We start from the raw sequence: 27,971 nt of genomic DNA on the forward strand, positions 1-27,971 counted from the left end.
CCTTACCAAACCCTAAAAAGACATTTACAAAAACATAAAATACCTAAACACTTCAACCCAACCAATAATAACACAAAAACACCACCCCACCCACTTATCAAACCCCAAACCAACACAATAGATATCCTTTCTACAACACAATCCTCTTCATCAAACCTAAGTAAAGAATATAACTCTAACACAACCATGACAACTTACATAATCAACACACCACATTCTGATATTCTCACACACAGAAACAACAACCCCCCTGACCACAACATCCAGGACACAAACATCCAAAACACAAATCCTGCAACCTCACAAGACACTCACACACAACAAAACATACACACACAACACCCAAGTAACAACAGAATATTAAGACCAAGACCAAAACTCCCCCCTGCAATGAAATATGACTTATCACATTCAAAGGAACAAAACATTACAGCCCAATTCCCAAACACCACAAAACTACCCATAACTAATAAGCATGACAAACAACCACACACAAACATTCCAAATGACCGTACCCAACGAAACACACACACAGAGCAACCCGACACCAAAGAAACTATACAATCCAAGAGGCTGGCTCCTTTAACAGAGACGATTTCACAGCTTCCTAAAAAGGGGGAGCGAGGACAGGCAAATCATTCACATGCCCCACGAAGGCATCTGCTTTCTCTCCCTACAGATCCAACCCCGCAGCTCCTGCACACGACAGAGCAAAAAAAGCCCCAAGCTGCACCTCACAGAAGGAATCCAGCCGGCACGAGACTGAGCGTGAAGCCCTAAGAACCTCGCGCCGAACAGCTGACAGGCGCGACTTTTGAAAATGGTCTTGAGACTGACTGCTTTATCCCTTTAAGAGCTTCTTGAGCACGCTATGTGCACATGCCTCACTACAACCATTGTTGAACTGTTATGTAAATTTATGCGCTTACTCCCCCTTCTCATTTAGCCCTTTGCTCTGATGATGTTAACAGATTGTTAACGAAAGCTCAGCAATTAATAAAAAAAGCCTTTTACCTTACATCCCAGAGTTCTTTATTTTTATCTGATTGACTTTAAATATATATATATATATATATATACCAATAAATATATATATATATAAACCAATAAATAAGCGTGAGCACCAGGGAGTGCAATAAAATAATTTAATATTAAAAGACCTAATAAAAACGCCTAGCTTTCGTCGGCATGTGCCAACATCATCAGGGCTTACAATGCCGGCTAGTGGGAGAGTCCCTCTTATAGATTGGCCAGGGTGTGCGCGCGACTCTTTGATCTCGTCATAGGGCCGGACGTAACTAAGTATGTTCTAGGTGCCGATTTCTTGACAGTAATTGCCTCTCTCCTGCGCCTCCCACCCATGTAAATGGCATCAGAAGGCTTTCCTTCTTTGGAGCTAGGTATAGGTGGGGCGCCTCCCTTCGTATACACGACCTTCTGATGCCTGATGCTTTTCCCAGCATTTACTTACTGGATCAGATTCTGCCTGCCTGACTGCCTCTCTCTTTCCCTCTCAAAATTGTATAGCCACCCTTCTCACAAAAAAGCATGCCAAATCACCTATGGAAAAAGTTATCGGTAATTTCAAAAATGTTTTTGTCTTTACTTTTAGAGGATCACCAATCACTCTGTTTGGGAAGAAATGAGTTCTATTAATGGCATCCGTATGAGATCTCCTTCTGTTTCCATGGCATTTGAATTAGGAAATGGTGTGTTCCTTTGGATCTTATCGCTATGTTTTGCTCCATTTATGTATTTCTTGGCACTAACTCTTTCAAGAGAGAAACGGAAATTAAAAGAGGTGATGAAGACAATGGGACTACAAGATGCAGCGTTCTGGTGAGCTATGAAATTGGCTGTAGTCTCCTTTTCTCAGCTGGATCCAGCAGGTTCTTATGTGAAAGAAAGAGGATGAATCCATGCCAGCCGGAAAACTCAGCACAGAATTTAACGAAGCTCTGATTATGGAGCTGGTGCTGTAAATAGTAGCTCCATGTTGAGTTCTATTCCCTTTGAACCTCAATACACTTATATGACTGATGGCATCACCACAGGTTAGAATGGTTAGCCATTCTGCAACTTAGTTAAATATAACTAAATATTCTCACATTTGCAATTTTACAAAATACTTTGGTGAATTACCCAATTTTGAAGGGCACTGCAATCACATGTACAGCATACTGTGTCTGTTTTTATGCTAAATAGTGTTATTTATTTACAGAAATAGCTGTATTCTACCTATTTTGAAGCCTCAAGGTTGCTTACTTTTCCACAAAAGAGAAAGTTTGAAGTCTTTAAACATAAAGCCATCATAAATAATAAAACCTATGTATAACTTACCACTGTTAGCACTCATATATTTAAGAAAAAAACAGTAGAGCCTTCTTGAAGATCAATAAGTTGGGGGTACCATTACCTCAGGCAAGATATTCCTCCAAATGGGGCAGCCAGTGGGAAAGATCATTGTTAGGACTTTTATCTTACATAGGGTAAGGATGTCCAATACTGGCCAGAAGAGAAGGTATTGCAGGCATTTGAGAGGGTAACTTCAATTTATGGATTTATTATGAACTGGGTCCTCCCATAGCTGTTACTCATTGGATCTAATGAAGTTTACAGTTGGCTTACTCCTCCTCTAGGTGAACATTTCTCTTTAAAATTCTCCCTTTCAACTCACCCATTCTTTTTGGTATTTTATGCAACTAACTCTACCAAAGAGTCTGCTAAGGTTTCCTGTTGCTTCTAATTCTGCTTCTACCTCTTTTAATTTCTCAAATATATCTCTGCATTCACTAAACATATAAACAAATAATACAAATATGGTGCATTTCATTAGAAAAACAAACATCCAGGATCAGTGCCAAGTTCCAGCTGGAGCCTGGCTCTGATCCACTGAGCCCTGACAGTCCCGAAGAAGCGCTAATCAGCTGGAAAGTGGCACTGATCCTGGCACTTCCGCTGAGCCCTGACAGCCCTGTAGCTCCAGCCATCTCTCGTGCAGGCTTGTGCGGTGTTGCCACCGGTTCAGCTCATTCCTCTCCCCTGCTACCACTTTTCTAGGATGGTTGCATACCACCTGCCATGTGCCAATGTACCACAGGTGGTACCCGTACCACTGGTTGAAAAGCCCTATTCTAGATCACTTGGATCAATTTTGGCAGAACCAGAATTCAAGCCCAATAGCATTCTAGATGGATTTTACTCCACAGCTCTGCTCTTTAAATGAGAATTAGCTATGGAGAAAAATGGAAATGGTACAAAAATAAAAAGACATTTGAGCTAGGACTTCAACATAGAAATAATTCCATGGAGAGTAAGGAGCCTTATAGCAACTACCTTAATCAGCCCAAGATGTCAGTCTTCTTTCTAAACAAAATAGATGCCAAAAGAGGTCAAGAAGAGCATTTAAGTCCTTGCTCTGAGTAGCAAAAGGAAAAGACCCACAAAACATATTACCTTATGCAGATATTTTTTGATTACATCTGCCATTGTTTTACCAAGATTCGGCAATCTGGGAAGAGTTGAGGGAGACATCTGCTTTATCTTTGCTTGGAAGAGTTATCCTTGGCTCCTTGGTGTTGGACAGCCAATAAATTTAAATAAAATAATAATAATTTCATTTTTCTGTCATTCCTGGAATTGGTGTAGACAAGGAAAGTCTATTGAAGGCCTCCACTCTTCTTCATACTGGGCTCCATTTCCTAACATGACACGCCTGCCAAATGCCATTTAATGATAAGAGCTTCAGTTTTACTGAACAAGAGAACCCTCTCCTGCAATCAGTGTTTTTCTCCTTTAGGCTTGGACCATAATATTGAACTAAACTGGAGAAATAATTTAGGGGAGGTAGAGAAAAATCAAATAAATGTTACCAAGAAGGTTAACAATGTCTTTTTCTTCATAGGCTCTCCTGGGGTTTGCTGTACACCATGTACATCACAATTCTAAGCATGGTGCTGACATTTTGTTTGAAAGCTACATATTTTTACCTAAGCAGCAATTCTACATTATTTGTCCTGCTTTTCCTTTATGGCATTTCATCTGTAAGTCTTGGACTTTCCTTTTCTCAATTAAAGTGATATGTTTGATGCACTATTTAGAATAAATATTTCTGTTCTGCTGGAGGACAGTTTCTGGACCAGAATAAGAAGGAACTTTTTATTTAATTTAATATTTAAATATTAAATTAAAACATTTATTTCTCAAGCATTCTCTCCTTTTAATAAAGCACCCAAATATAAAGCACTCAAACAAACAGTTTGAGGGATCATGGAGATACCAGTTTAATGATAGTACACCTGGACAGATTATTTCCTTTAGCAGAAAGTTCTTTTGTTTGGTTAGATGAAAGATAGGAAAAAGCATACCTGTCTATTTTGTATTCATTGACAGTCATTTGATAAGCTAACTGCACCTTTCCAGATAATATTGAAAAATGACTATGTCATTCATTTCTTGATAAATTCAAGTTTAGATAACTATTAAATATTTCACAGGCAATTATTCAGAATTTTCAGCTCATGTCAAATATTACAGTCTGCAAACTGGCTTGGGCTGGTTAAAGAGAACCTATTACTTTCTTATTTTTGAAAAAGTACCCTGAGCATCACTTGACTGAAGATTAAAGATGCTGTGTGGATGTTCCTGTTAAAAATGTGTATATGATAAATGCAAGATAGAATGTGTAGGTGAGAAGGAGGGGGAAAAGGAGATGGAGGAATATTCGAAGGTTTCAAATTGTTCAATGATCAGAGAAAGTAGACCAGATGGAGGGGAAGATGGAAGAACTGGATGAATTGCAAGAAGGAGAAAAACAAATGTGTGGGAAATGTGGGTGAAGCTGGAAGATGAAGAAAGATGGAGTCAATATCTGAGAGAGGAAGGAGGAATATGGAGATGGTAGTGCCCAGAAGAATTGTTCTAGGTTAAAAAGTTCAATCATCAGTATTGAGTGGCAGAGCAAGGAAGCTGAATACATACTTATTCAAAATTATTGAGCAGGATGGCATTAGGAGAAGCAAAAGTAGGTGCCAGGTTGCATTTGTGGTCCCACAGTATTTTCATGTTGTCTGAATGCCTCAGCACTTAAAGCCAAATGGACTCAATTCTCTCCACTGCTGATTTTTTTTTTTACTCTCTTCAGCTTGAGCATTTACAGTTTGGATGTTACATTATTACAGTGATTGGACTCCATCTTCTCTTGTTTAGAGATATAATAACTTTTTGGGAAATACTATGGAAAGGCATTATGCACTGTCTTCTTATTAATTCAGTTTAGCTTGAATCCTGACCTGCAAATATCCATTGCAACCATTTATGTTTTTAAAGTAGGGTGCAACATTTACATATAAATACAAAACAATATTTTACTCATTCTATTGTATCTTGCATATTTGTAGAGAAAGTATTTCCTACTAACTGGCAATTTCTTCTTTCACAGATATGTTTCTGTTTCATGTTGAGCTCTCTCCTAAAGAAGCCCAGAATCACTAGCTCTGTAATTTTCATCTTCATTTTTTGTTTGGGAGCCCTCAACGTACCTACAGCAATTAGGTTGATACCTCCAAGTTTGGAGTTGATTTTGAGCATCTTCTGCCCATTTGCTTTTGGTGCTGGACTTTCAAAGGTAGAGTGACAAATAATATTTCACTTCAAAATTCTATCTTCCTAACCATGATGCAATTAACAGGAAACACATTTGACACTCACTTTGGTGACATAGGTATTTCTCTTCCAAGGATATTTTGATAGGGATACCTAGCAAACTGAATATGGACACAAAATGGCATTCCATTCTAATCTTTCCTTCATACTGCTGGGACCCATGCTTCCATTTCAAGGGGGTTAGAATCGGATCAATAGTTTAACTTACTAAATAGTTTCATTTCAATTCTTTGTTCTTTCCTATGAAAATTTGATTCACAAAAAAACCTTTGTTCTTTTTTTGTAGGTTCTCTATTTTCAAAAATATGGAAGCACCTTTGATTTTACCAACTTAATGGTCGAACCATATGGTTATTGCTTGCTTATTGACAGCCTTTTATACATGCTGCTGGCTTTCTATTTTGATAAGGTTGTGCCTGGTAAGAATATTACTGTGAATATATTATAGTTTGAAGACAACATTTCTGCAAGTTGCTTTTCATTATCTCAAAAGCATCATTTTTGAATTAGGGATAAACTGTAACTGGCCTGAAAAATGGGGAAAAATAACAAAGTTGAGACAGCAAGTATTATATTTTTCTTTAGATTAAGTTGCCTGAAATTCATCTGAATTTCAGGCAACTTAATCATAAATACAACAGTCTTGTTCACATATCATGCATACATGTATGACCTGTAGCCCATTTTAAAGAAACCAGTTTTATGCAAAGCACAGAAATGGTGTAGAGTAAGCAAATGAAATTAAATGTGGATGACAAGAGAGAAGGAAAACTTTCCTTTTGTTTTCTAAACCTCAGTCATTTTGTGGAGCTCATCAGTTCCATTGGCTTCTCATTTTTGTGTTGCAATTCCATTCCCATTAATTTTCCCTACATGACCAAAAATTCCAATGCATTGCTTTCATACAAATCAGTCACTTTGCGTTCAATTCACAAATATTCAGCACCCATTTATTCTGGATCTTTTAATCTCTTGTTTTACCAACCACAGTTCTTAAGTAACACATTTGCACTGCATTTATGTTTCTCTTGACATATTCAACTCCCACTTACATCTACAAAATTGGCAGAAACCTGCTTATATACTTAGTGATTTCTGCTTCTCTTGACAAACATCTTCAAACAGAATTATTCCACCCAATACTTTTCTACCAGCATTTGCACATCTTAAAATATTTCCATTCATGTTCCTATTTTTAGTAAATATTCTACCAAGATACACAAATTCACCCACATACCAGTTTTATTTGCTATTTATACGTACTTGCAATTGTTCATTCCATTTTCCCTGTGAAATACAACTGCCTTTCTCTTGGATACTATAATTTTCATTCTGCGTTTCTTCATAACACTCGCTACAAATATTTGGGTCCTCAGCCAACAGAATTTAATCATCCTTACCAAAGTCCATCACAATCCCAACCAACACAATTAACAATACCATAATAAACCCTTATACAATGCTAAAAATGTGTAAATCAGCCAAGGGGACATCATACCTCTTACTCTTGCTCCCTGCTCAGTATTAAACCTTTTGCCAAGCATCCCATTTATTCTCAATCATGTTTTAATTCCATCATCCACACTTCATGCAAACCATTCTATAATTCACACCTATTAACATCATTTATTTCTTCTAAATCTAATTTCTTCTAAATCCACAAGCATATTGTATAGTATATAATCAGAATTGTATAAGCCATATTATTCCCTGTGATGTTCTATGGAAGTGAAATTTGGACTTTCAAGATGCAGGATAGGAAGAGTATTAACATTTTTGAACTTTGGCATTAGAGAAAGGACCTGAAAAATACCACAGACAGGCAACGAAACAAACAGATGGATCAACAAACAAATCAATTCAGAATACTCACTTGAGGTATAAATATGAGACTCATATTGTCCTACTTTGGATACATTACACAAAGACCTAAGTTTGTGAAAACGATTCTAATTCTGGAAAAGGTCAAAGAAAAGAGAAAAGAGAACAGCCATCAGAAAGGTGGATGAACTCAATTATAATGGTGATGACACTATTGAGAGATTGGCAAGACCAAGTTAGAGACAGATTGTCCTAGATAAAAATCTATGTGATCACTAGGGATCCACAATGATTTCTCAAACTCATACATTTCTAAACTTCTTTCTCAAACTCATACATATCTACATGTCCTACTGAAAAAAACAGTAGGATCTAAAGCCTAATTGTCCTTGTATGCTTTCAGGCAGAATTCTTCCTGACACTTAGGTAGTCACCTTTAACAAACTATAGCATTTTTCACTGTCTTGCCATCATTTTTGACAATCAGCATTCTCACATCCATGCTGTCTTCACATATATATTATACATAAATTGTAAGCAAACCATATTCATGTTGTGACATTTATTAAGTTACACCATCTCTACCAAACACTTTGCCATTTTTCAACATTCTAACAGCACTTGAAATTTGTCATTTTTTCTTAGATACAAACATTTATAGTATTCATTTTATTTTTTTACTTTTTACATACACTATCATCCCCATATTTCCCATATCATTCCTATATTTTTAAAATACTAATTATCAGAATAATGTCAATATTTTTTCTCATTTAATGCCCTGTTCTCATTTTAATTTTTTGCAGCAATCTTTTTTTTTTTGTATTTTATTTGTCAGCCACTGCTTCTTTTCTTTCATCTTTTCACCATCCTTATTCACAGTGTCTATCAGCTTAACATTATACATTTTGGTGGCAGTTTGTAACATTATTTCAAGCTTCATTTTCTTATGATCCTTTCCATTTACTCATTTGGGAGATTAATTTGTCTTCAAATAACTTTTCAAAGCAGACTGAGCTACAGTATTCTCTCCCTGCAGTCATTCTGCCTTATTTTCATTTCTTTCACTACTTTATTTTTCTCCAAATCCATTTTTCACAGGATTATTATTTGATAATTACTGTAAACATGATTGTCTGACATTCAGAACCTCTCTTCATCTTTGTATCCTTCACTCATTCTTTCAGTCCTTCATCATAACAATCAATTGAATCATGCTTATAGATTTATATTCATTCTTTTGCCCCATGTACACATGAATAGACTTATACTTGAACACATAGTTAAAACAAGATCTTTTTTCTAAATAGATGCACATCAAACAATCATCACTTTCATTCATTGGGCCAAATAGTTAGATCACTACTGTACTATTCATCCTTTTCTCTATTCGTCCACCCATATCATCTAACAAAATGTTCCTCCCTCCCCAGGATCTCATTCACTCAGCATGCTACATAACTTTCCCCAAACCTGATATTGGTTTTTCCATTATTATAGCATACTGAAACACGCAATGTCAGTATCACCAACAAGAGCATTCCTATTTTCATACACAACCACAACAATCAGAGGTCCCCAACCTATTGGGCACCATGGACTGGTTCCGTGGAGAGAGGTTTTTCCACGGACTAGATGGTGCATGGTTTTGTGTGCTGCCTGCATCGCGCAGATGGGGCTTTGCTTCTTTGTGTGGCCCGGTTGCTGGCATGCCGGGGCCCAGTACTGGTCCACGGACCTGAGGTTGGGGACCCCTGATCTAGATGACCAATTTTTACTTTCTGACACAGATCTTTGCTCTTTCATTCATAATTAAAACCATGTCTTCATTTTCCTAAAGGTATGCTGCCTTTATTCAGATCTATTATGTCATTTCCCTTTATCTTAGTTTCAAAGACTTGAAATATATCTATTTTTGTTTCATTCACTTTAATGATTACTTAATGTTCTGTAACATATAAGTTGCAATCTTCCATATGTCATAGTCATTACAGATGGGGTCTTAGAGTTTGACCTCCCTTCCTTCAATCCAAGACTTTCACATAATCTTTTTTAGTTATATAGAAAATTTACAGGGTAAGTTAACCAAGAGCTAGGTTGGTGTCATGGTTAAAACAGTGATGGCGAACCTTTTAGAGACCGAGTGCCCAAACTGCAACCCAAAACCCACTTATGCATCGTCGGGTGCTGAGTGGGCGTGGCCCATTCGGTGGGCGTGGCCCATTCGGTGGGCGTGGCTGCAGTGGTAACAGCAGACTGGGTGGGACTAAAAAGTTCAATCAATCAATTCCAACTTTGCAAGATCTTTTTTTTTCCCCGCGAGAAGTTGAAATTGACTGATTGATTGAACCTTTTTTTTGTGTACACGGCGGCGGAGGCCTAAAGCGAAAAGGTTTTATAAAACCCAGCTGAAGGCCTAGGACTGGGGCGACGGCATGCGTGCCCACAGAGAGGGCTCTGAGTGCCGCCTCTGGCACCCGTGCCATAGGTTCGCCACCATTGGGTTAAAGCATTTATTTAGAAACCAGAAGATCATTATTTTTACTCTCATTTTAAGCATGAAGCCAGCTGCGTGACCTTGAGCCAGTCACTTTGTCCCAGTCTTTGGAAAAAGGCAAGGGCAAATCACTTCTGAAATTCTTGCCAAAAAAACTGCAGGGACTTGTCCAGGCAGTTGCCAGAAGTAAAAAACTGACTCAAAAGACAAACAAAATGTAGTTTACCAGCCTTAGTTTTACCAACGCTACATACAGATTTCTCTGCCAATGACGTATCAAAATTAGCAAGAATTCTCAAATGAATTATTATTCCTGTTTTGTTGCTTTGGTCTATTTCCCTCTTTTTTTTTTAGTTTTGATGTAGGTTATGATTTATTAAGCAGGGAACTGAACTGACTGTATCTATTCACTTTATTGTCAGGTTCACAGTTAAGAAAATACTACAAAAGAACAATGAAGACTAGCATTGTACTTTATTACATGTTCAATGTAAACATTAAGAATTTACAGTTATTTTGGCTTTATGACAACTTGCTGTTTGTAAAATACTTTTTAGACAAATATGGGGTACCTTATCCTCCATTGTTTTTCTTGAAGAAGACCTATTGGTGTAAACCCAAAAGGCCCTATACTGGTGATGTTCCTACAAACGAAGGGAGTCATGGGAGTATCTTCAGTGACAATGCTGAACCTGTGCCTCCTGAGTTTGATGGGAAGGAAGCCATAAGGTAAGAGACACTGAATGTGGACATTCAATACTGTGAGCGTATTGTAAATTTCCTTTACTTGTAGGTTCTGCTCCCAGAGGACATTGGGGGAGATTCATTCATAAGGAGAAAATAATATGCTATAAGACAGGACTTTTCAACCTTTTCACCCATTGTACCACTTTTAGGATATGGCAATATCCGAGTACCACCAGTCACCTAGCAAGGTGTCAAAAACTTGATGACCCAAAAAAAAAAAAAAAGGAAAAAAGTGATGAAGTACAGGGAGTACTTGACTTACAACAGTTCGCTTAGTGACTGTTCAAAGTTACTGAAAAAAGTGCCCCCCAAGCCACAGTCAAGCAAGACACCTGCCTGCTCATCCGGCGGTGCTCTTCCTCCTGTCTGAGGTTTTCATTGTTGGGAGCATTTCTGTTGAGGATTGGCAGCGGGGGTGGGGTGGGGGGTGTTTGATTTTTATTCTCCCCGTCTGCTGGGTGGTTGCAGCAGGTTTTGGTCACTTCACATGACTCTGGGACACTGTGACCGTCATAAATATGAATCAGTTGCCAAGCATCTGAATGTAAATCACAAGACCCTGGAGATGCTGCAACATTCCAGCTGATCAGCGCTTCTTCTGGGCTCAGCAGAAGCGCCAGGATCAGCGCTGAGCTCCAGCTGGAGCCTGGTGCTGATCCTGGCGCTTCCGCTGAGCCCTGACAGCCCTGCAGCTCCAGGCATCTCTCGCTCAGGCTTTTCCGTGCTGCCACCGGTTCAGCTCATTCCCCTCCCCCACTACCACTTTTCTGAGATGGTTGCGTACCACCTGCCAGGTGCCAATGTACCACAGGTGGTACCCGTACCACTGGTTGAAAAGCCCTGCTATAAGAAATACATTTCTGCTGCAACAGGTAGTCTTTGGCTTATAGCCATCTATTCAGCAACTATTCAAAGTTGTGACAATGCTGAATGAGGGGGACTTATGACTGGTCCTTGCAGTTGCAGCTATTATAACATCTCTGCAGTCACATCATCACAATTCAGCCATTTGGTAACCATTATGATGGTTGCAGCATCTCAAGATCACATGATTGCCATTTCCACCCTCCCCGATGGTTTCTTACAAACAAAGTCAATGGGAAGCTGGTAGCAGGTTACAAGTCGCTTGCATTCCCTCTGCTTTTCCCCCCATCCGCTTGTGCTCTATAGTGCCAACCCTCAGTGTCCGCCGGTCTGCTTGCATGAAATTCCCTCTTCCCTCATCACATTATATGAGGTCCTCACTTAATGACCCATATGGTCCAGGTGTTAAGCTTTACAACCACATCATTTAGAGATGTGCTCTCCTAACCTCTCCTAATCTGACTATCTGTATTGTCTTTTATTTTTTTTATATTATATTTTTATGTTTATTTTATTATGTCTATTGGACATATACCAAAGGAAAATGCATCCCTTGTCTAACATTTACTATGACATATTGAATGCTAAATTAATATTCTATTTCAAAGTGATATTTTGGATAATTCTGAAATTTGTAAGAAGAATCTCACAATGTACTGACAAATAATTATTTCACTATTTTTTAGACTAAATAACATTAAAAAAATTTATAAAATGAAAAGCACAGAAACAGAAGCTTTGAAAGGTAAGATACCTGCACTTTAGAATATATATTATTGCTTTGATTCTATGAAATACGACAGAAATAGCACAAAACATATGGGAAGTAGGGCATCTGTAATATATGTAAATACCTTTCTTGAACCTCCAAAGTTAGACCATTTTTTTTAATAAAATGGGCACGACTTACAATGATTACATATTTATATTAAATGTTTAGGTTCTTCACATGAAATCTCATAAGAAGTTTGGCAAGAAAACAGAGTAAATATATAAAATATTATAATTCTTGTTTAACCTCATATGATATCTCAGAGATCAAAATACCAGCAATTCATGAGATACAGTAAACTGACATTATTTTATTAATATATGGGATCTGGGGGACAAAGAGGGTGTTCCAACCTATTGTGTGACTCATGTGAAAAGGTAGAACCTAACATAGGCATTTCTGTTCTCCTTCTTAGAGAAAGCTTACTGAGATGCTTTAAATTTAAGAATTACATTTAAGTAACTTTCAAAGGTCATCTTTCAGACCAATCTCCAGGGCTTTTACACCTTCATCTCCACATTCTCCATCAGCTTCCTGGGCACTGGTTGAAAAAGAAAAGGCATCTTGATTTTTAATTTTCTCCCCTATCTTGATAGGAAGTTCTGGAAAAAACTGGTTGCATGAATGCCAGCAAAAAAATAATAATAACTGGCACTAGAATCAGTAACAATTATAAAATTCAGGATAAAAAATGTGAAGAAATAGGTGCTTTACTGTTAAAATGCAAAACAATGAATTCAAGTTTAGGATGGATGGAGAAAAGAAATAACATACTGTCATATAAGAATAAGTTTCAGGAAAACATTTGGTTTTAGAACTGATTAACAGAACAGGATAATTGTACACAACTGAAAAATGTTTTAAGATCCCACTAATCAGAAGAGGAACTGCATATCCTAAAATAAATCAATGGAGGACACAAAGATCTAAAACAAGATTCTTTTGTACTGCTCTGTGACTTGTTTCTTGTCCCACACAGTCCCTCAGGTTTAGCTGCTCTGCCAAGAACAACATGGATTCTTAATATTGGGGTAGTGCCACAGCTGTATGTGAACAAAGCCAGAATGATCTCTTCTATTAGATGCCTCAATGTATCATTTAATATATACAGCAAACCTGACTTCTTTATATATTAGGATTGTCCTTGGATATTTACGAAGGTCAGATCACTGCAATACTTGGTCATAGCGCATCTGGGAAAACTACATTGCTAAACATTCTCAGTGGACTTTCCAAACCATCTGATGGTAAGAATCAAACTTTAAAATGAATTCAAACGCCAGCCCAATCTCAAAGTACGTTTAGAAAAGTGCAGCCCTGTTGGATTTGATCAGGTCCAATCTGGTCCCATTTCCTGTTTTTCATGATGGTATCTCAGGAAAACAATAGCCCCTTTCTGCTATTGTTCTCTAGCGAAGTATCATCATCTCCAGGGAAGCTGGAGAAAGTTTTTCCTCTCCATGGTATCCTGGAGAGCTCCCAGACTGTAATACAGATCAGCCCTTGTTTTTTTTTTGGGGGGGGGCTACAATCCCCTTTAGTAATAAGGTTAAAGCTAGCCTTAGGAAGACAGTATATAGTATAATAATAGTATATATTAATAGTATATATTATAATAAATTGGATAAACAACAGACCAGCCCATTTGCAAAGCAGCCTTTTAATTCATCATATCCTAAAGTAATAGCAGCCTCTTTAATTGGAAAATTCTCTATGTGGTTTTTTTTTTGCTAATGCTTACAGGTTTTGCATCCATATACACGTACAATATATGTGAAAAGGAACACATGGAAAAGATTTGGGAAATAAGTGCTATCTGTCCACAATTCAATATCCAGTTTGAATTTTTAACAGTGAAAGAAAACTTAAAGACATTTGCTAAAATAAAAGGGATACCATCCAATGCTGTAGAAAAAGAGGTAATAATGGATTCAGTTATATTCTGTTGTCCTGCACAGATTTGTGTTGCACAGATAGTTATGTTCTACATTTTTCCCTTTTAAACTTCTTCCATTGTAGAACCCCTCTCCTTTAGATTTGATAACATTATTCTCCACTGATTGTATTTAGCCAAGGGAAATGAGTGGGAGATAAGGAAGGCATTCAAGGTGGGCTGGATTTAGTTCTCTTGCGGGTGCGCAGGGACATGTGACTTATGATGCGTTTGACCCCTTCCTCAGACTCAGCCTCGTCTACTCCTACACTTAATTGATTAACTGCTCATTTAAAGCAGTTAATCAATTAAGCCATTTTTTTGGCTGTTATATTTATTGGCTGTCATAAATCTTGTAGTATTTTTTAAAAAATACTCCCATTGTCTTTTACTTATACAAAAGTATCTAAATCTCTCTAAACTACAATATTCATCTGATTTTGCCCATGCTTGTTCATTTCCCCTTGATATTTAAAGCTTTTTAAATTTGTCTACCACCCCAAATTCCACAAAGCACTATTTGAAAAAAAAACCTGTAATAGACCATTTCTCTGCCAATTGGATCAGGGTTTGTTAGCCAGTTGATAGGAAGACTGCCATTCCCACAGCAATGAAAATAAGATGAATAAGCCAAAGCTTTTTTTAAAACCTTGGAAAAGAAGCCAGGAGAACTCTGAAGTGCAAAAAGTTAGTAGAATATAATTTGGCTTCTTCAGGAAAAGGATGAACAAACTATGGCCATGTAAAATTTAGGAATATGGTCTGCCTGAACAAGTACAAAAGATTCAACTTTCAGTGCTTGATATTGATTTACAATGAAATATTACTTACCTGTTGGGCAATCAATACAACTGAAAACAGCCAAGCTAAATGGTCAACAAAATTTTAAAATGTTTTAGAGATGAACAGCAACAGAAATAAGACCCAAACATACATTAAGAACTAAGTATATAAAATATATGGACTGCCTGTCCATTTCTTTCATTCAGTTAAGAGACTGGGCTTCTAGGTAAGAAGTGCAAAATAATTGCAATTTATATATTTTATAGGTTGAAAAATTGTTGACGCTCTTGGACATCAAAGCCATTCAAAACACCCAAGCTAGTCATTTAAGTGGTGGACAAAAACGAAAATTATCTCTTGGGATTACATTTTTAGGGGAACCACAGGTAAATCCACTATTAGTTAAAAAAAGACTCATTGTACCTACACGATTAAGTATGGTTTTTTTTTTTATGAATGCAGTGCTTTCCTCCTTACTGATGACTTGCATAGATAGTAATCATGGAAATCCCTAATTCTGATATGGTTTCCCTTTCTTTCAGCTTTAGCTTCTCAACCCTTTTCCTAATATTTTCTTGACTTTAGCAAGTTAAGTGAAATTTGCAATAATTTTAATGACATTATTTTTTATTATAAAAAAAATCCTCTAAATGTTATTTCAAAAGGCATACAATTTTGCAACATTCTTGTGTCTTCATAATGAGAAATTGGACATCAACAATGATGTTTTAATGTGTTGAATTAAGATATGCAATCAAATGCCTACTGTAGGTATTACTATTAGATGAGCCAACTGCTGGATTGGATCCATATTCTAGACACCAAGTGTGGTCTCTCCTGAATGAACGCAAAGCAGATCGAGTCATTTTATTCACTACCCAGTTCATGGATGAAGCTGATATCCTTTCTGGTGAGCAGACCTCATACTGAAGCAGATTAGAATGTAGGAACAAAGAGACACTATAGAAACAGTACTTATGGTAATTTTATTTCTTCAAATACCATTATTTCTCCTTCTGTCCCCATCTATCAGAAAGGTCTTTTATTGAATTGCACTAAGTCAGTTGATCCATGTAACTTCTTAAATGCAATCACATGTATTACTGCACGTCAGTCTGCTTCTCCTGTCAATTTCAGCATTTTCATGCATTGCCTCTCTTCCCCACTAAGCCCATTGAACTCACCTTTTACTTTTAGCGACTTTTTAGATCCATGATTGTTACTTCCTTTCTTGTTCCTTGTATATGGATTGTTCTATCCTGTAGAAAGATGTAATATTTATTTGTTTGTTTGTTTTTTGTTTGTTTGTTTATTACTGCCCATCCCCCTCAGATGGATTCAACCCAAAAAGTACTAGAAGACCTCCAAAGTCCCTTCCACCTCTATGGTTCTATTCCCTCTACCATCTCCATGAAATTCCAAATAAAAACATCTGGATGTAGATATGTAGAAGTTAGTACTCTAGCCACTGTTGGCTCATCCTACCTTAAAGGTTCATGCTAGCTTGCCTACTTTACTTTTAGTTTGCTCCTTTCTTATGTCAGTAAGAATTAGGTCTAATTCATATGCTAGTCACTATGAATATTTTATACCAAACCAGTGCTTTATTTACTGCATTGATTCCACTAAATCCCCAATAACTATATGTTTAATAGTTTGAATTTGGCAAATAGAACTTCTTATTATCAAATGAGATAAATTTTTGTTTGTTCTTTCTCAAGACCGGAAAGCTATTATCTCACATGGGAGGCTGCAGTGTGTTGGTTCATCTCTGTTCTTGAAGAAAAAATGGGGGCTTGGCTATCATTTAAGGTATTAGTAATATGACAGTGTTATGGATCTATTTTTCATTGTAGTTTAAAAGCTTAATGTTAATTCTATGCTGGAATATTTAATCCAATCTTTCAGTCTTTCATTTGTTCTTTTCAGGTTTACACCTTGCTTTTCCATTTTGAAATACAGACACTTGAGGCAATTTAGCTAAATGAAAAAATGAATCTCAATGATGGAGAAAAGTAACATTTAAAAAGCAACAAATAAACAACTTTTTAAAACTACCCAATATAAAACCATATAAAGAATAAAAATAGTGAAATGATAAATATATTTAAAATTTGTGGGAAAACTTCACTGTGTGCTTGAACAGTAAGAAAGAAAGAGGCTGCGAAGCACATTTGAAAAGGCAGTTTGGAGTTCCTGCTAACCATATAAATTGAATGTGGGCAGAAATATGCAGAAGGGCCTCACGAAGGCAAGAATTCAAAACAGAACTGCTCAATTTGATTGAGGAACAAAACTGTTTCGCTTATTTATTTGATAGCTTTATTGCCCATCTTTCCTTCAAGGGTTTAATGTGGCCTACAAAGCATTCCTTCTTTCATGATTTCACCAAAACAGGGAGGAAGATTAGATAGTGACTGGCCTGAAGTCATCTAGTAAGCTTCCAAAATTCAAGGAGGATATAGTTCTATCCCACCCTGTTCAACAGCTTAACTACTGGCTTTCCTTGAAATTATGTCAAATTATGTTGAAAACTAAGTCTATTGTAGAACAGCAGACCAAATGTCTACTTGCTTAAGGATGCCAATTGATGTTGCCACTGTCGGAGATGACTAGATGAGCCAGACCAAATAGTTATGTTTGCACCTTTAATACTAAGTTGGAAAGAGTATAGAAGAGGGAAACTAGAAGTGTATGTTTCTCTGTGTTGAGCTTCGTTGTAAGATTTGGCTAGAATGTAAAGTGCTCTATACTGGAAAAAAGGCAACTCAGGGATATAACAATATGAATGGCAGAAAGGGCATGGACAGGAAAAGTTTGATCCTTTCAAAAACACTAGGACTGAAAGTGGGTGGAAAGATTTTTAGAACAGATAGTGCATCATTAATCTGTGGCATTAATTATCATAACATATGGTGATGGCCCTTAATTTGGGTGGCTTTACAAAAGAAATGGAGGAATTCATGGAGAAAAGGTCTACTACGAGCTATTAATTCTAAACATTCAATATTGCCTCCAAATTCCATTGTGAAAAGAACAATGTTTCACACCACCCATCTTCTGCTTGCAAAACTCCCAGAAGCCCTTGATTAGCTATTATGGGAAACAAAATACTGGACTATGGATATCTTGATTCAGCTGGATTACCCATCTTATAAAATTAATGTAAGAAGACGAATCATTATTTAAAATTATTTTAAGAATCCACTATTTTTGAATTCCAATATAAATATACTTTAATATACCCTACCTTCAAGGTTGTTTAATGTTCTACTTTCATATTTCCCAAATGTTTTGAGGAAGTTCTTATCACATATACCCTGTTGAGTCCTTGGTTTAACAGCGAAAGAGAGGCAGACATGTTGTCAGTAACAGAACCTTTATTCTCTCCTGTTCTCCTCCGACACAACTCTGAGGCTCGCAGGCCTCTCTCAGCTCACTGAACGACCAGCAAAAGCCCGGGTAAAAAAGATACAACAGAATGGCGCGCTTGGCGCCTTGCACATGCGCGCAGGCTGGCGCCGGCTTGTCTGGTCCCAAGCAACTTACAGCAGTCCATTACCATGACAACGTCCCGAGCCTGCTGCTGCAGGCTCAGGACACAACATACCCCAATCAAATCTTGTTTAAAGATGCATTTGAAAGGAAACGAAGGGGTTTTTTTTACATGTATGCTATCTTTTTAATTAAATATGAAGGAAGGTGCATTAGTGAGGCAACTGTAAGCTAGGATACAGCCTATTTTATTTAAAAATTGTTTTAATTGTAGCAAGTCAGCTCTAGTATTAAGCACTAAGTCGCTTTATGGAAGTTTATAATGCATGAGATAAGCTGAAATCTGTTTTTCAGTTGGAAGGATTCATTGAATATTCTGAATAAATAAGTTGGACATTGCTGTTGACCTAAAGTGTTGTTTAATTTGAATAGGATACATACAAATGAGTTTTGTAACTTTGAGAGAATAACATCACTGGTCAAACACCACATCCCTGCTGCAAAAAAATCAGGACAACGTGAAAATGAGCTGAGCTATACCCTGCCCTTACAAAATGTGGATAAGTTTTCAGGTAATTTTCAAGCTGTATAAATAAAAAGAATTTAACTGCTGTTTCCTAAAGAACCCTAACAGTTGAAATCATATGAACCATGCTTTCCTGGACAACAGAGAAAGGTTGTTTAATATTATTTTCCCACCAAATCAGATGAAATTTTGTATTACCCTATGTTCAATCCTTTGACCAACATACAGATTAAAACATAAAAACCATTTAAAAATCAAGTTTATAATTAACATTTCATATGATTAACCGCATGAAAACAGAGAACCAAATAATTTAATCAATTGCTCTATAACAGTGGTGGCGAACCTATGGCACGGGTGCCAGAGGTGGCACTCAGAACCCTCTCTGTGGGCACGCGTGCTGTCGCCCCAGTCCTAGGCCTTCAGCTGGGTTTTATAAAACCTTTTCACTTTAGGCCTCCGCCGCCGTGTGCAAAAAAAAAAAGGTTCAATCAATCAGTCAATTTCAACTTCTCGCGGGGAAAAAAAAGATCTTGCAAAGTTGGAATTGATTGATTGAACTTTTTAGTCCCATCCAATCTGCTGTTACCACCGCAGCCACGCCCACCCAATGGGCCACACCCAGCCAATGGGCCACACCCACCCGGCACCCGATGATGCATAAGTGGATTTTGGGTTGCAGTTTGGGCACTCAGTCTCTAAAAGGTTCGCCATCACTGCTCTATAATAAAGAGAATATAAGACACATCTTTCACAGACAAAAGTCATTATCACTAAATGAGAGTAAAATGGAGAGATCACAATTCTAACATTGATTAATAAGACCTATGAAAATAAAAGGCTCTCACCCTTATTGCAGTGCAAATTGTTGCGGTTAATTTATAATATGTGATGAATTCAACTTAATTTTTGTGGTCAGAATATATTTTTGCTCTTTTATCAGTTTATACTTTGGTTATAAATAACAATATTTTATTTCACTGTTAGACAATTAACATTACATCATATATATTTATATCACGTACACTCTCAAATAATGACAAATTCCCTAACAGTCTAAGAAAGCAATAGAAAAAGAGAGTGAATTGACTTGAATTGAATTTTCAAAGGGAATAAAATGTATTCCATCACAGGCTCAGTTTAAATTAATATATATCTTCCAAATACTGTACTGTTTTTAGTGATCTAATAACATAAATTTGCTTTAGAGCAGTGGTTCTCAACCTTTTTAATGCCGCGACCCCAACTGGTCGTAAGTCGAGGACTAAACCGGTCATAAGTCGAGGACTAAACCGGTCGTAAGTCGAGGACTTTCCCTGCCCGGGAGCGCCACGCATGCGTGGTTCCGCCCCCTGCGCCGGCCGAGGCGTAGCTGGCAAGTGGCAGAGATGGAGCAGGCCGACCACCAGCTGGCCCAGCCCAAGGGAGGTAAGGCACCCGCTGGAAAAGGGGAAAAAATGGCAGACAAAAAAATGGCGGACAGCCTTGCTTGGCGACCCCCATGAAATGGTTGATCGACCCCAAATGGGGTCCCGACCCACAGGTTGAGAACCACTGCTTTAGAGGCAATGAATATATTAAATAATACAATGATTTCAATGGCTTTTCTTTTTAAAATGCCAAAATATTACCTAATGTTTGTTTCACAATCCTTTAATGAAATTATTTTCTGTGCTAAATTATTCAGTATATCTCTTATTAAATTAGGCTGCTTTTTAGATAATCATATAATACTATTCTCCATTAATTAGTAAATTAAAAACTTTCTTTATATTTTTCATCTCTTTTTCTGTCCTGGGCAAAACTGCCCCTCTTGTAGTTATTTCCAGTTTTTCAAGATACAAAGTTATCTTTTCATTTACAGTTGCTTTGTAAACATAAAGAATAGTATATTTTTTTTAAAAAAAAAATGATTCTGTAGATAGAGTGAAATAAACCAAAGTTCTAAAATGAACTTTGCCTTCATTAGATTGTTTTTATGTTTCGGAGATGGTGTTACTTTGGATATATTGATTAACCTTTTCAATCAGATTATAGCTGGTCTGTTATAGGCTAAGGAGGTAAAAAAATTAAAAACAAACCTTAAGAACAGTTCATCTAAAATTTAACTTTCTTTCAATTAAGTGAAATTTCACAAAATTCCAATGGGTATTTGTGTCCTTTCTTTAAGTTGAAAGTATATATAAATTTGGTATGTGTTTTCCCTTTCTCAACGTGTAGATTTGTTCAGTGATATGGATCATCAGACAGACCTAGGACTTATTAATTATGGAGTTACCACGACGACTCTGGAAGATGTCTTCTTGAAGCTAGAAGGAAATGAAAACATGAAAGAAGAAGGTAAAGTATTGTTTTCAATATTGTATTATTTTCAGTCTTCCTGCTGAGAAAACTGTGTGTTTGGAGTGATAACTATGGGGCGGGATTTTAATTGTTTTCTTCTATCATTTCTGAAGACCCAAGGAAGCTGCTAGACTGATCTTTCGGTAACAGAGTTTGTAGCCAATAGGAAGAATAGGAGTTGAGAAGAGGAAAGAGCAAACAAGAAGATTTTCCTTCAGCTGAAATAAAGAGAATTGTTTTGACTTTCAAAATGGTTTTAGATTTTGGAATCCTTCATGGATGGGAAGCGGCAGGAAAGGATGAAATGGAACGGGATCAGCTGTTGCTCTCAGACACGGGAAAGGTGACCATGAAAGGCACAGAGCTCTGGAGACAACAAGTTTATGCCGTTGCAAGAATGCACTTTCTAAACCTCAAGAGAGAGAGCAAAATCTGGGGAACCTTGTGAGTGCCTTTTTAAAAATGATTTATTAATTTTATCTTTAATGCAAGAAGTCGAGATCATAGGCTGTGATTATAGAGTAAATTTGCCTCAGTTAACCTTGAATAAGCTGAAGAAAAAACAGATTTTATACAGTGCTTAGGAACAAAGTCCAAGAGAACATAATGATATTTCACATTTCTCCCTCCAAGCGTGGAAAGAGAACAATGATCTCAGGTAGGGGACATTAATTCAGTGATTCCAGCTGCTTCATCCCCTTGCCATATTTCCAAACTACGGCAGCACTTATTCTACTCCAGCTAGAGCTGGCATATTTATATTGCTTCTTCTTGCTTGTCAGGGAAGGAAACCATTTAAAGGAAATCCAGAGTGAGACAAGATCATTCAGTTCTGCCAAAATCAGAAATTTCAATAGCTTCATCATTCAATCTTTCCATGACAACAGATCAATTCCTGTCCATGCCATCTGTTGGTTGTTTCTCTTTTTGTTTTTCAATTTAGAAAATTAACTTTTGTGTTGATATAAAATAACTTCAAAACCTCCGAAATGCCATAGTAGCACTTGGGTAGACAATACCATTTTGGGATTTTGAAAATATAGCATTTATTATATAGATACAGGTAGTCCTTGACTTACAACTGTTCATTTGGTGAGTGTTCAAAGTTACATCACTGACAAAAAGTGACTTAGGACCATTTTTCACACTTGCAACCATTGCAGCATCCCCATGGTCATGTGATCAAATTTAAATAGTTGGCAACAGACTCAAGATCATGTGGTCACCTTTTATGTCCTTCTGACAAGCAAAGTCAATGGCTAAACCAGATTCACTTAACAAACGTGTTACTAACTTGACAAATGCAGTGATTCATTTAACAACTGTGACAAGAAAGGTCATAAAATGGGGCAAAACTCACTTAACAGACGTCTCACTTAACAACATACATTTTGGGCTCAGTTGTGATTGTTAAGTCGAGGACTACCTGTACTTAATTATGAATAGAATATTCATTCAATGGGTTTCCCCTGGAGACTACTGTAGTGTGAATAGGTCTGACCAAAGACATTTTTAGAATTACTGTAATTACTGCTTCCTGAACAATTCTATATGCAGAGTACAGAAAGGAGATCTCAACAAGTAGGAAACTTATACTTTCATTTCTACTTCCACAAAGCTACTTTTCTTCTTAAAAACATTTTAAAACTTTGGTATAAATAGGAGTCTGTATGGAAGATTGAAGTTGCTCTCCAATCCTTCAAGAATTTTGATAACACACTTCCTTAATTATCAAATGCTTCTGCTCTATAATGCCTAATTTTAAAATGCAATAGAATGAAATTGATCGGACATCACTTTTCTGCTATGCTTAAACAATATTTAATTATCCTAGGCTGCTACTTACTGGAATTATGTTAGCACCTTATATTACCCAAATGATCAGCTACTCTGTTTGGTTGAATCTTCAATATGAAGAGATTCATCCTGGGCTTTATTTTGAGCCAGGGAAAGAGTTTTTCAGAGGGACATCAGGACTTCTGGTCCTTAATAATACAGGTAAGAATACAGAATTTGAGACATTGCTCAATAGTAGTAACTGCGAGAGAGACCTCGGAGTCCTAGTGGACAATCACCTAAATATGAGCCAACAGTGTGCTGCAGCTGCCAAAAAGGCCGACACAGTGCTAGGCTGCATTAACAGAGGGATAGAATCAAGATCACGTGAAGTGTTAATAGCACTTTACATAAGGTGACCAACTTTTTTACAATGAAAAGGAGGACACAAATAAATTGAAGAAAAAATATTGTAAATAAAAGAAACATTTTATTCATTGCAACAATAATACAGACAACTTGCATGTGCAAAGTTTGCCAACCGGGTGTTTTGGCGCGCTCAGCAGAAATTCCTATTGGCTTTCGAAAGCCAATAGTGGGAGTAGCACAGCTCATGCAGAAGTTGAAAAAAAAAACATCAAAAAAAGGTGCCAGAACGCCGTTCTGAGTGTTCTATAAGGAAAAAAAAAAAGCCCTGAAGATTAGTCTTCAAATATCGAAAAGGAGGACATGTAGGAGGACACTTCTCGAGGGAGGACAGAACTTACAAAAGGAGGACTGTCCTCCCTAAAGGAGGATGGTTGGTCACCTTACTTTACAATGCCTTGGTAAGGCCACACTTGGAATACTGCATCCAGTTTTGGTCACCGCGATGTAAAAAAGATGTTGAGACTCTAGAGGGAGTACAGAGAAGAGCAACAAAGATGATTAGGGGATTGGAGGCTAAAGCATATAAGGAACGGCTGCTGGAATTGGGTATGTCTAGTTTAATGAAGAGAAGGACGAGGGGGGACATGATAGCAGTCTTCCAATATCTCAGGGACTGCCACAAAGAAGAGGGAGTCAAGCTATTTTCCAAAGTGCCTGAAGGCAGGACACGAAGCAACAGATGGAAACTAACCAAAGAGAGAAGCAACCTAGAACTAAGGAGAAACTTCCTGACAGTTAGAACAATTAACCAATGGAACAACCTGCCTCCAGAAGCGGTGAATGCTTCAACACTGGAAGTTTTTAAGAAGAGACTGGACAGCCATTTGTCCGAAATGGTATAGGGTTATCTGCCTGAGCAGGGAGTTGGACTAGATGACCTCTAAGATCCCTTCCAACTTTACTATTATTATTATTATTATTATTATTATTATTATTATTATTATTATTATTATTATTATTATTATTATTATTATTATTATTATTATTAGCTGAACTTAATTCTGCTGAAGAACAAGGTAGAGATTTGTGAGACAATTTGTGCCTTACTGATTCTTTATAGCTAGCTTCAGAAAGACACAGCAGAATTCTAGGCGGAACTATCTCTTTTCAAATGTATTGCTAAATAATGCCAGTTTTAAAAACTTTGGGCACAGTCTTATTTTAAAGTGATCTGACTGGAGAAAATCAGGATGAAATACAAGTAATTTATGCTGGGAAATCTTACCTCTTTCTACCAGCCAAAGAGATAAAAGGACAAAAAGACAAAGAAGGGACTAGGTGAAAAAGAAGTTGAGTTGCACACTGAAACTTCAAGAAGATACCTGAAATATAGCACAAAGTTAGCTCAGGTACACTACAATAAATCTGAGAGGAGATTCCTTACCCATTCCTTTGCTGAGCTAGGAGACATTTTGATCCAGCACTATTTCAACCATGTTTTAGCAATTTAGAAATCAGCAGCTTGTTGGCTTAAAATATCTACAGTGAGTAAGTACCAAGATTTATGAGTTTCAAATTGGGAATCTCTCCCCTTGGTGCTGGTTTATAAAAGACAAATAAAAATAAAAAGGGGCAGGAAATGGGTATACTACAATGGAGTGTTAGTTCAAGCAACAAATTGTGCAATCTCTCTTATTCTTAAAAGACATTTGGAAGCCAGCATATATCATTCGTAAAATATTGTATTAAGCAGTATGGCCAATTGAAGAACAACTAGAAAACCTGTCTAAAATTGTTCCTTCTAAAGTGTTAGATCTTCTTATAATGATTGGCACTCTCAGCACATTTAAGTTCCTTGAGACAATACCTGCTGAATTATATTATCTTAAAGTCAGTGTGTAAGAATTATACCTTTATATAAGCTTCATTAAGGAGGATTACACTGGCTTAGAAATTTCATTCAGCAATGTTTGGAGGCCATAGTTTCCCATCCTAATCAATAATTTCATTTAAATTCTGTACTGTTCATTGTTTGGATGCTTCTTTGTTTATCCTGCAAATTCATATTATCTTTTTTTTTCTTTTTCAGGTGAAAAAATTGATAATTTTATCCAGGCACTGAAGAGTCAAAACATCCTGATGGACGTCATCTCTGGTAACATAGTCAGTGACCAGCTGGTTCACAATGGGGCCATAAAAGTAGACCTTGAAAACAAGGTAACTATAAGTTTTTTTCCTCCTTTTTGAGAATGGACCAAGGAATCTAATATGACTGTCTGAAGAGATGAACAATGTGCTGATTCAGTGGAGTCATAGCAACAGAAAAGAAGAGAAAAGACTACTTCTTCATCTATAATGTAAAATGGACCCCAGATCCAAAAGAGAATAGCCAAATAGTCAAATGTTGCATACCTTCAAAAAGATAAGGTCCTGAACCTAGGCAGGAAAAATCAAATGCACAGATATAGGGTAGGGAGTACCTGGCTCAACAGCAGCAACTGAGAGGGATCTAGGTCGTGGACCATCAGTTAAGTATGAGCCTGTGGTGTGCTGCAGCTGCCAAAAAAGCCAATACATCCTAGGCTGAATTAGCAGACAGATACTGTAGCATCAACATCACAAAAAAATAGTGCCACTCTATACTGCACTAGTGAGGCCACACTTGGAATACTGTGTCCAGTTCAGGTCACCATGATACAAAAAAGATGCTGGGATCCTAGAAAGAGTGCAGAAAAGGACAACTAAGATGATAAGGGCTCTGCAGGATAAGAGATAGTTAAGGTTAAGGGAACTAGGTATGTCTAGTTAAGAAAGAGAAGAATTAGGGGTGACAGAGGACCAACCTATTCTCCAGAGCTTTTGAGGGTAGGACAAGAAGCAATGGATAGAAGCGTGTTAAAGAGAAATCCGACCTGAAACTAAAGAGAAATTTCCTGACAGTGAGAACAATTAACTAATGGAACAGCTTGCCTCCTGGAGTTGTGGATGCTCCATCGCTGGAGGTTTTTAAGAAAAGACTAGACAACCATTTGTCCGGGATGATGTAAGGTCTCCTGCCATGAGCAAGGAGTTGGATTATAAGACTTCCCATCCAACCCTATGATTCTATTCTTTTCTATTCTGTTGTTCTATTCTGCTCCGTTCCTGCTCCTGCTGATGTTGCTGTTCCTATTATTTGAAGAGGGTTTTGAAATCCTTCCCTGATAGTTCAGTTTTGTTTTTTGTTCTTTACTCCTTAAAAATAAATTCCAAAGCAAAACATAACATTGGTGATAACACTTATGGGCCTTATAGAGATCAGCATTTGGAAAGCAAAAGACTGCCCGTTATTGAATCTGAATGAGAAAGGCTGAAAAATGGGGAAAATCCAACAAGTTAAATAATTATAGCCCTGCAAAATACCCCACGGCATGAAACTAGCATTCCCTATGCTAACTATGTTATAATTTACTACTTTCCATAAAAGTAGTGTTATATCTTGATAGATGGAAATCTCTTTGGAATTTAATAACAAAGGGAATTTAACATCTTCAAGGGAGGTCACAAATAATTTGAAGATAGATTTGCCATTTGAATTTGATAAGAGATATTTCTACATAGACTGAAACTGAAACTGGGGATTGGTGATATTCCTGAATGCTCTCTGGAAATTAGATCCTAGCTTTGTAAATATATTGTTTATTTGAAGGAATACATTTGCCTGTATTCTGCTTTGCTTGCATATTTTTAAGTAAAACAGCTATTAGGAAGACATGCTAAAAACACAATAACTTCTCATCAAAAGTGTACAGCATTTCTAGTAGTGCAAATAACATTGTATAGATGCAAAGAAGGTTGTTATGTAGTAGATTTCAATTCTTTTAATATGATGAATTTTTATTTTACTATGCTAAGAATGTGGGTTTTTTTAATGATCAAGACTTTTGGTTTCCATTCTAAAAAATAATTTAAAACTTTATTAAATTTCTAATGACATTCTGTGGGATGGCTGTGTTCTGCTTTAATTGATGGACATACCTAAGACATAGCATGCATATGTCAGAGGTCCACAATATATGGTCCACAGTGAATCGCCAGAGTAGCTGCTAAACTGAAATTTTTAATATGCCATAAGGAGAAAAGTATAAAGTGGCTGTGTGGCTGTGGCTGCGGCTGTGTGGCTGTGGCTGTGGCTGTGTGGCTGTGGCTGTGGCTGCCGGCGCCTCGGCATAGTCAGCTGACTCCATCGCTGACTATAGGGGGCGAAATTTTGGCCCCCTCAGAGAGGGCCCGCAACTTGGGAGTCCTCCTGGATCCACGGCTGACATTGGAAGACCATTTGTCGGCCGTGACCAGGGGGGCGTTTTATCAGGTCCGCCTGATTCACCAGTTGCGACCTTTT

General features: G+C 37.2%; 1 protein-coding gene across 1 annotated transcript in view; it reads left to right on the forward strand.

The window, feature by feature from the left end:
• The window catches only part of LOC107282578 (ATP-binding cassette sub-family A member 10), a 76,855-nt gene that overhangs the window by 10,300 nt on the left and 38,584 nt on the right, over positions 1 to 27,971 (forward strand). The window contains exons 5-20 of the mRNA XM_029283035.1: positions 1,613 to 1,839; positions 3,905 to 4,043; positions 5,441 to 5,626; positions 5,951 to 6,083; positions 10,540 to 10,711; positions 12,280 to 12,338; positions 13,502 to 13,612; positions 14,109 to 14,284; positions 15,348 to 15,467; positions 15,853 to 15,991; positions 16,803 to 16,893; positions 19,009 to 19,148; positions 21,323 to 21,442; positions 21,706 to 21,889; positions 23,280 to 23,443; positions 25,680 to 25,807. Of these exons, the coding sequence (XP_029138868.1) occupies positions 1,613 to 1,839; positions 3,905 to 4,043; positions 5,441 to 5,626; positions 5,951 to 6,083; positions 10,540 to 10,711; positions 12,280 to 12,338; positions 13,502 to 13,612; positions 14,109 to 14,284; positions 15,348 to 15,467; positions 15,853 to 15,991; positions 16,803 to 16,893; positions 19,009 to 19,148; positions 21,323 to 21,442; positions 21,706 to 21,889; positions 23,280 to 23,443; positions 25,680 to 25,807 (2,289 nt within the window). The remainder of the gene's footprint in view (positions 1 to 1,612; positions 1,840 to 3,904; positions 4,044 to 5,440; positions 5,627 to 5,950; positions 6,084 to 10,539; positions 10,712 to 12,279; positions 12,339 to 13,501; positions 13,613 to 14,108; positions 14,285 to 15,347; positions 15,468 to 15,852; positions 15,992 to 16,802; positions 16,894 to 19,008; positions 19,149 to 21,322; positions 21,443 to 21,705; positions 21,890 to 23,279; positions 23,444 to 25,679; positions 25,808 to 27,971) is intronic.

The sequence above is a fragment of the Protobothrops mucrosquamatus genome, unplaced genomic scaffold, assembly GCF_001527695.2.
Source record: "Protobothrops mucrosquamatus isolate PMUCROS unplaced genomic scaffold, P.Mucros_1.0 scaffold9, whole genome shotgun sequence".
In the NCBI taxonomy this organism is placed as follows: Eukaryota; Metazoa; Chordata; class Lepidosauria; order Squamata; family Viperidae; genus Protobothrops; species Protobothrops mucrosquamatus.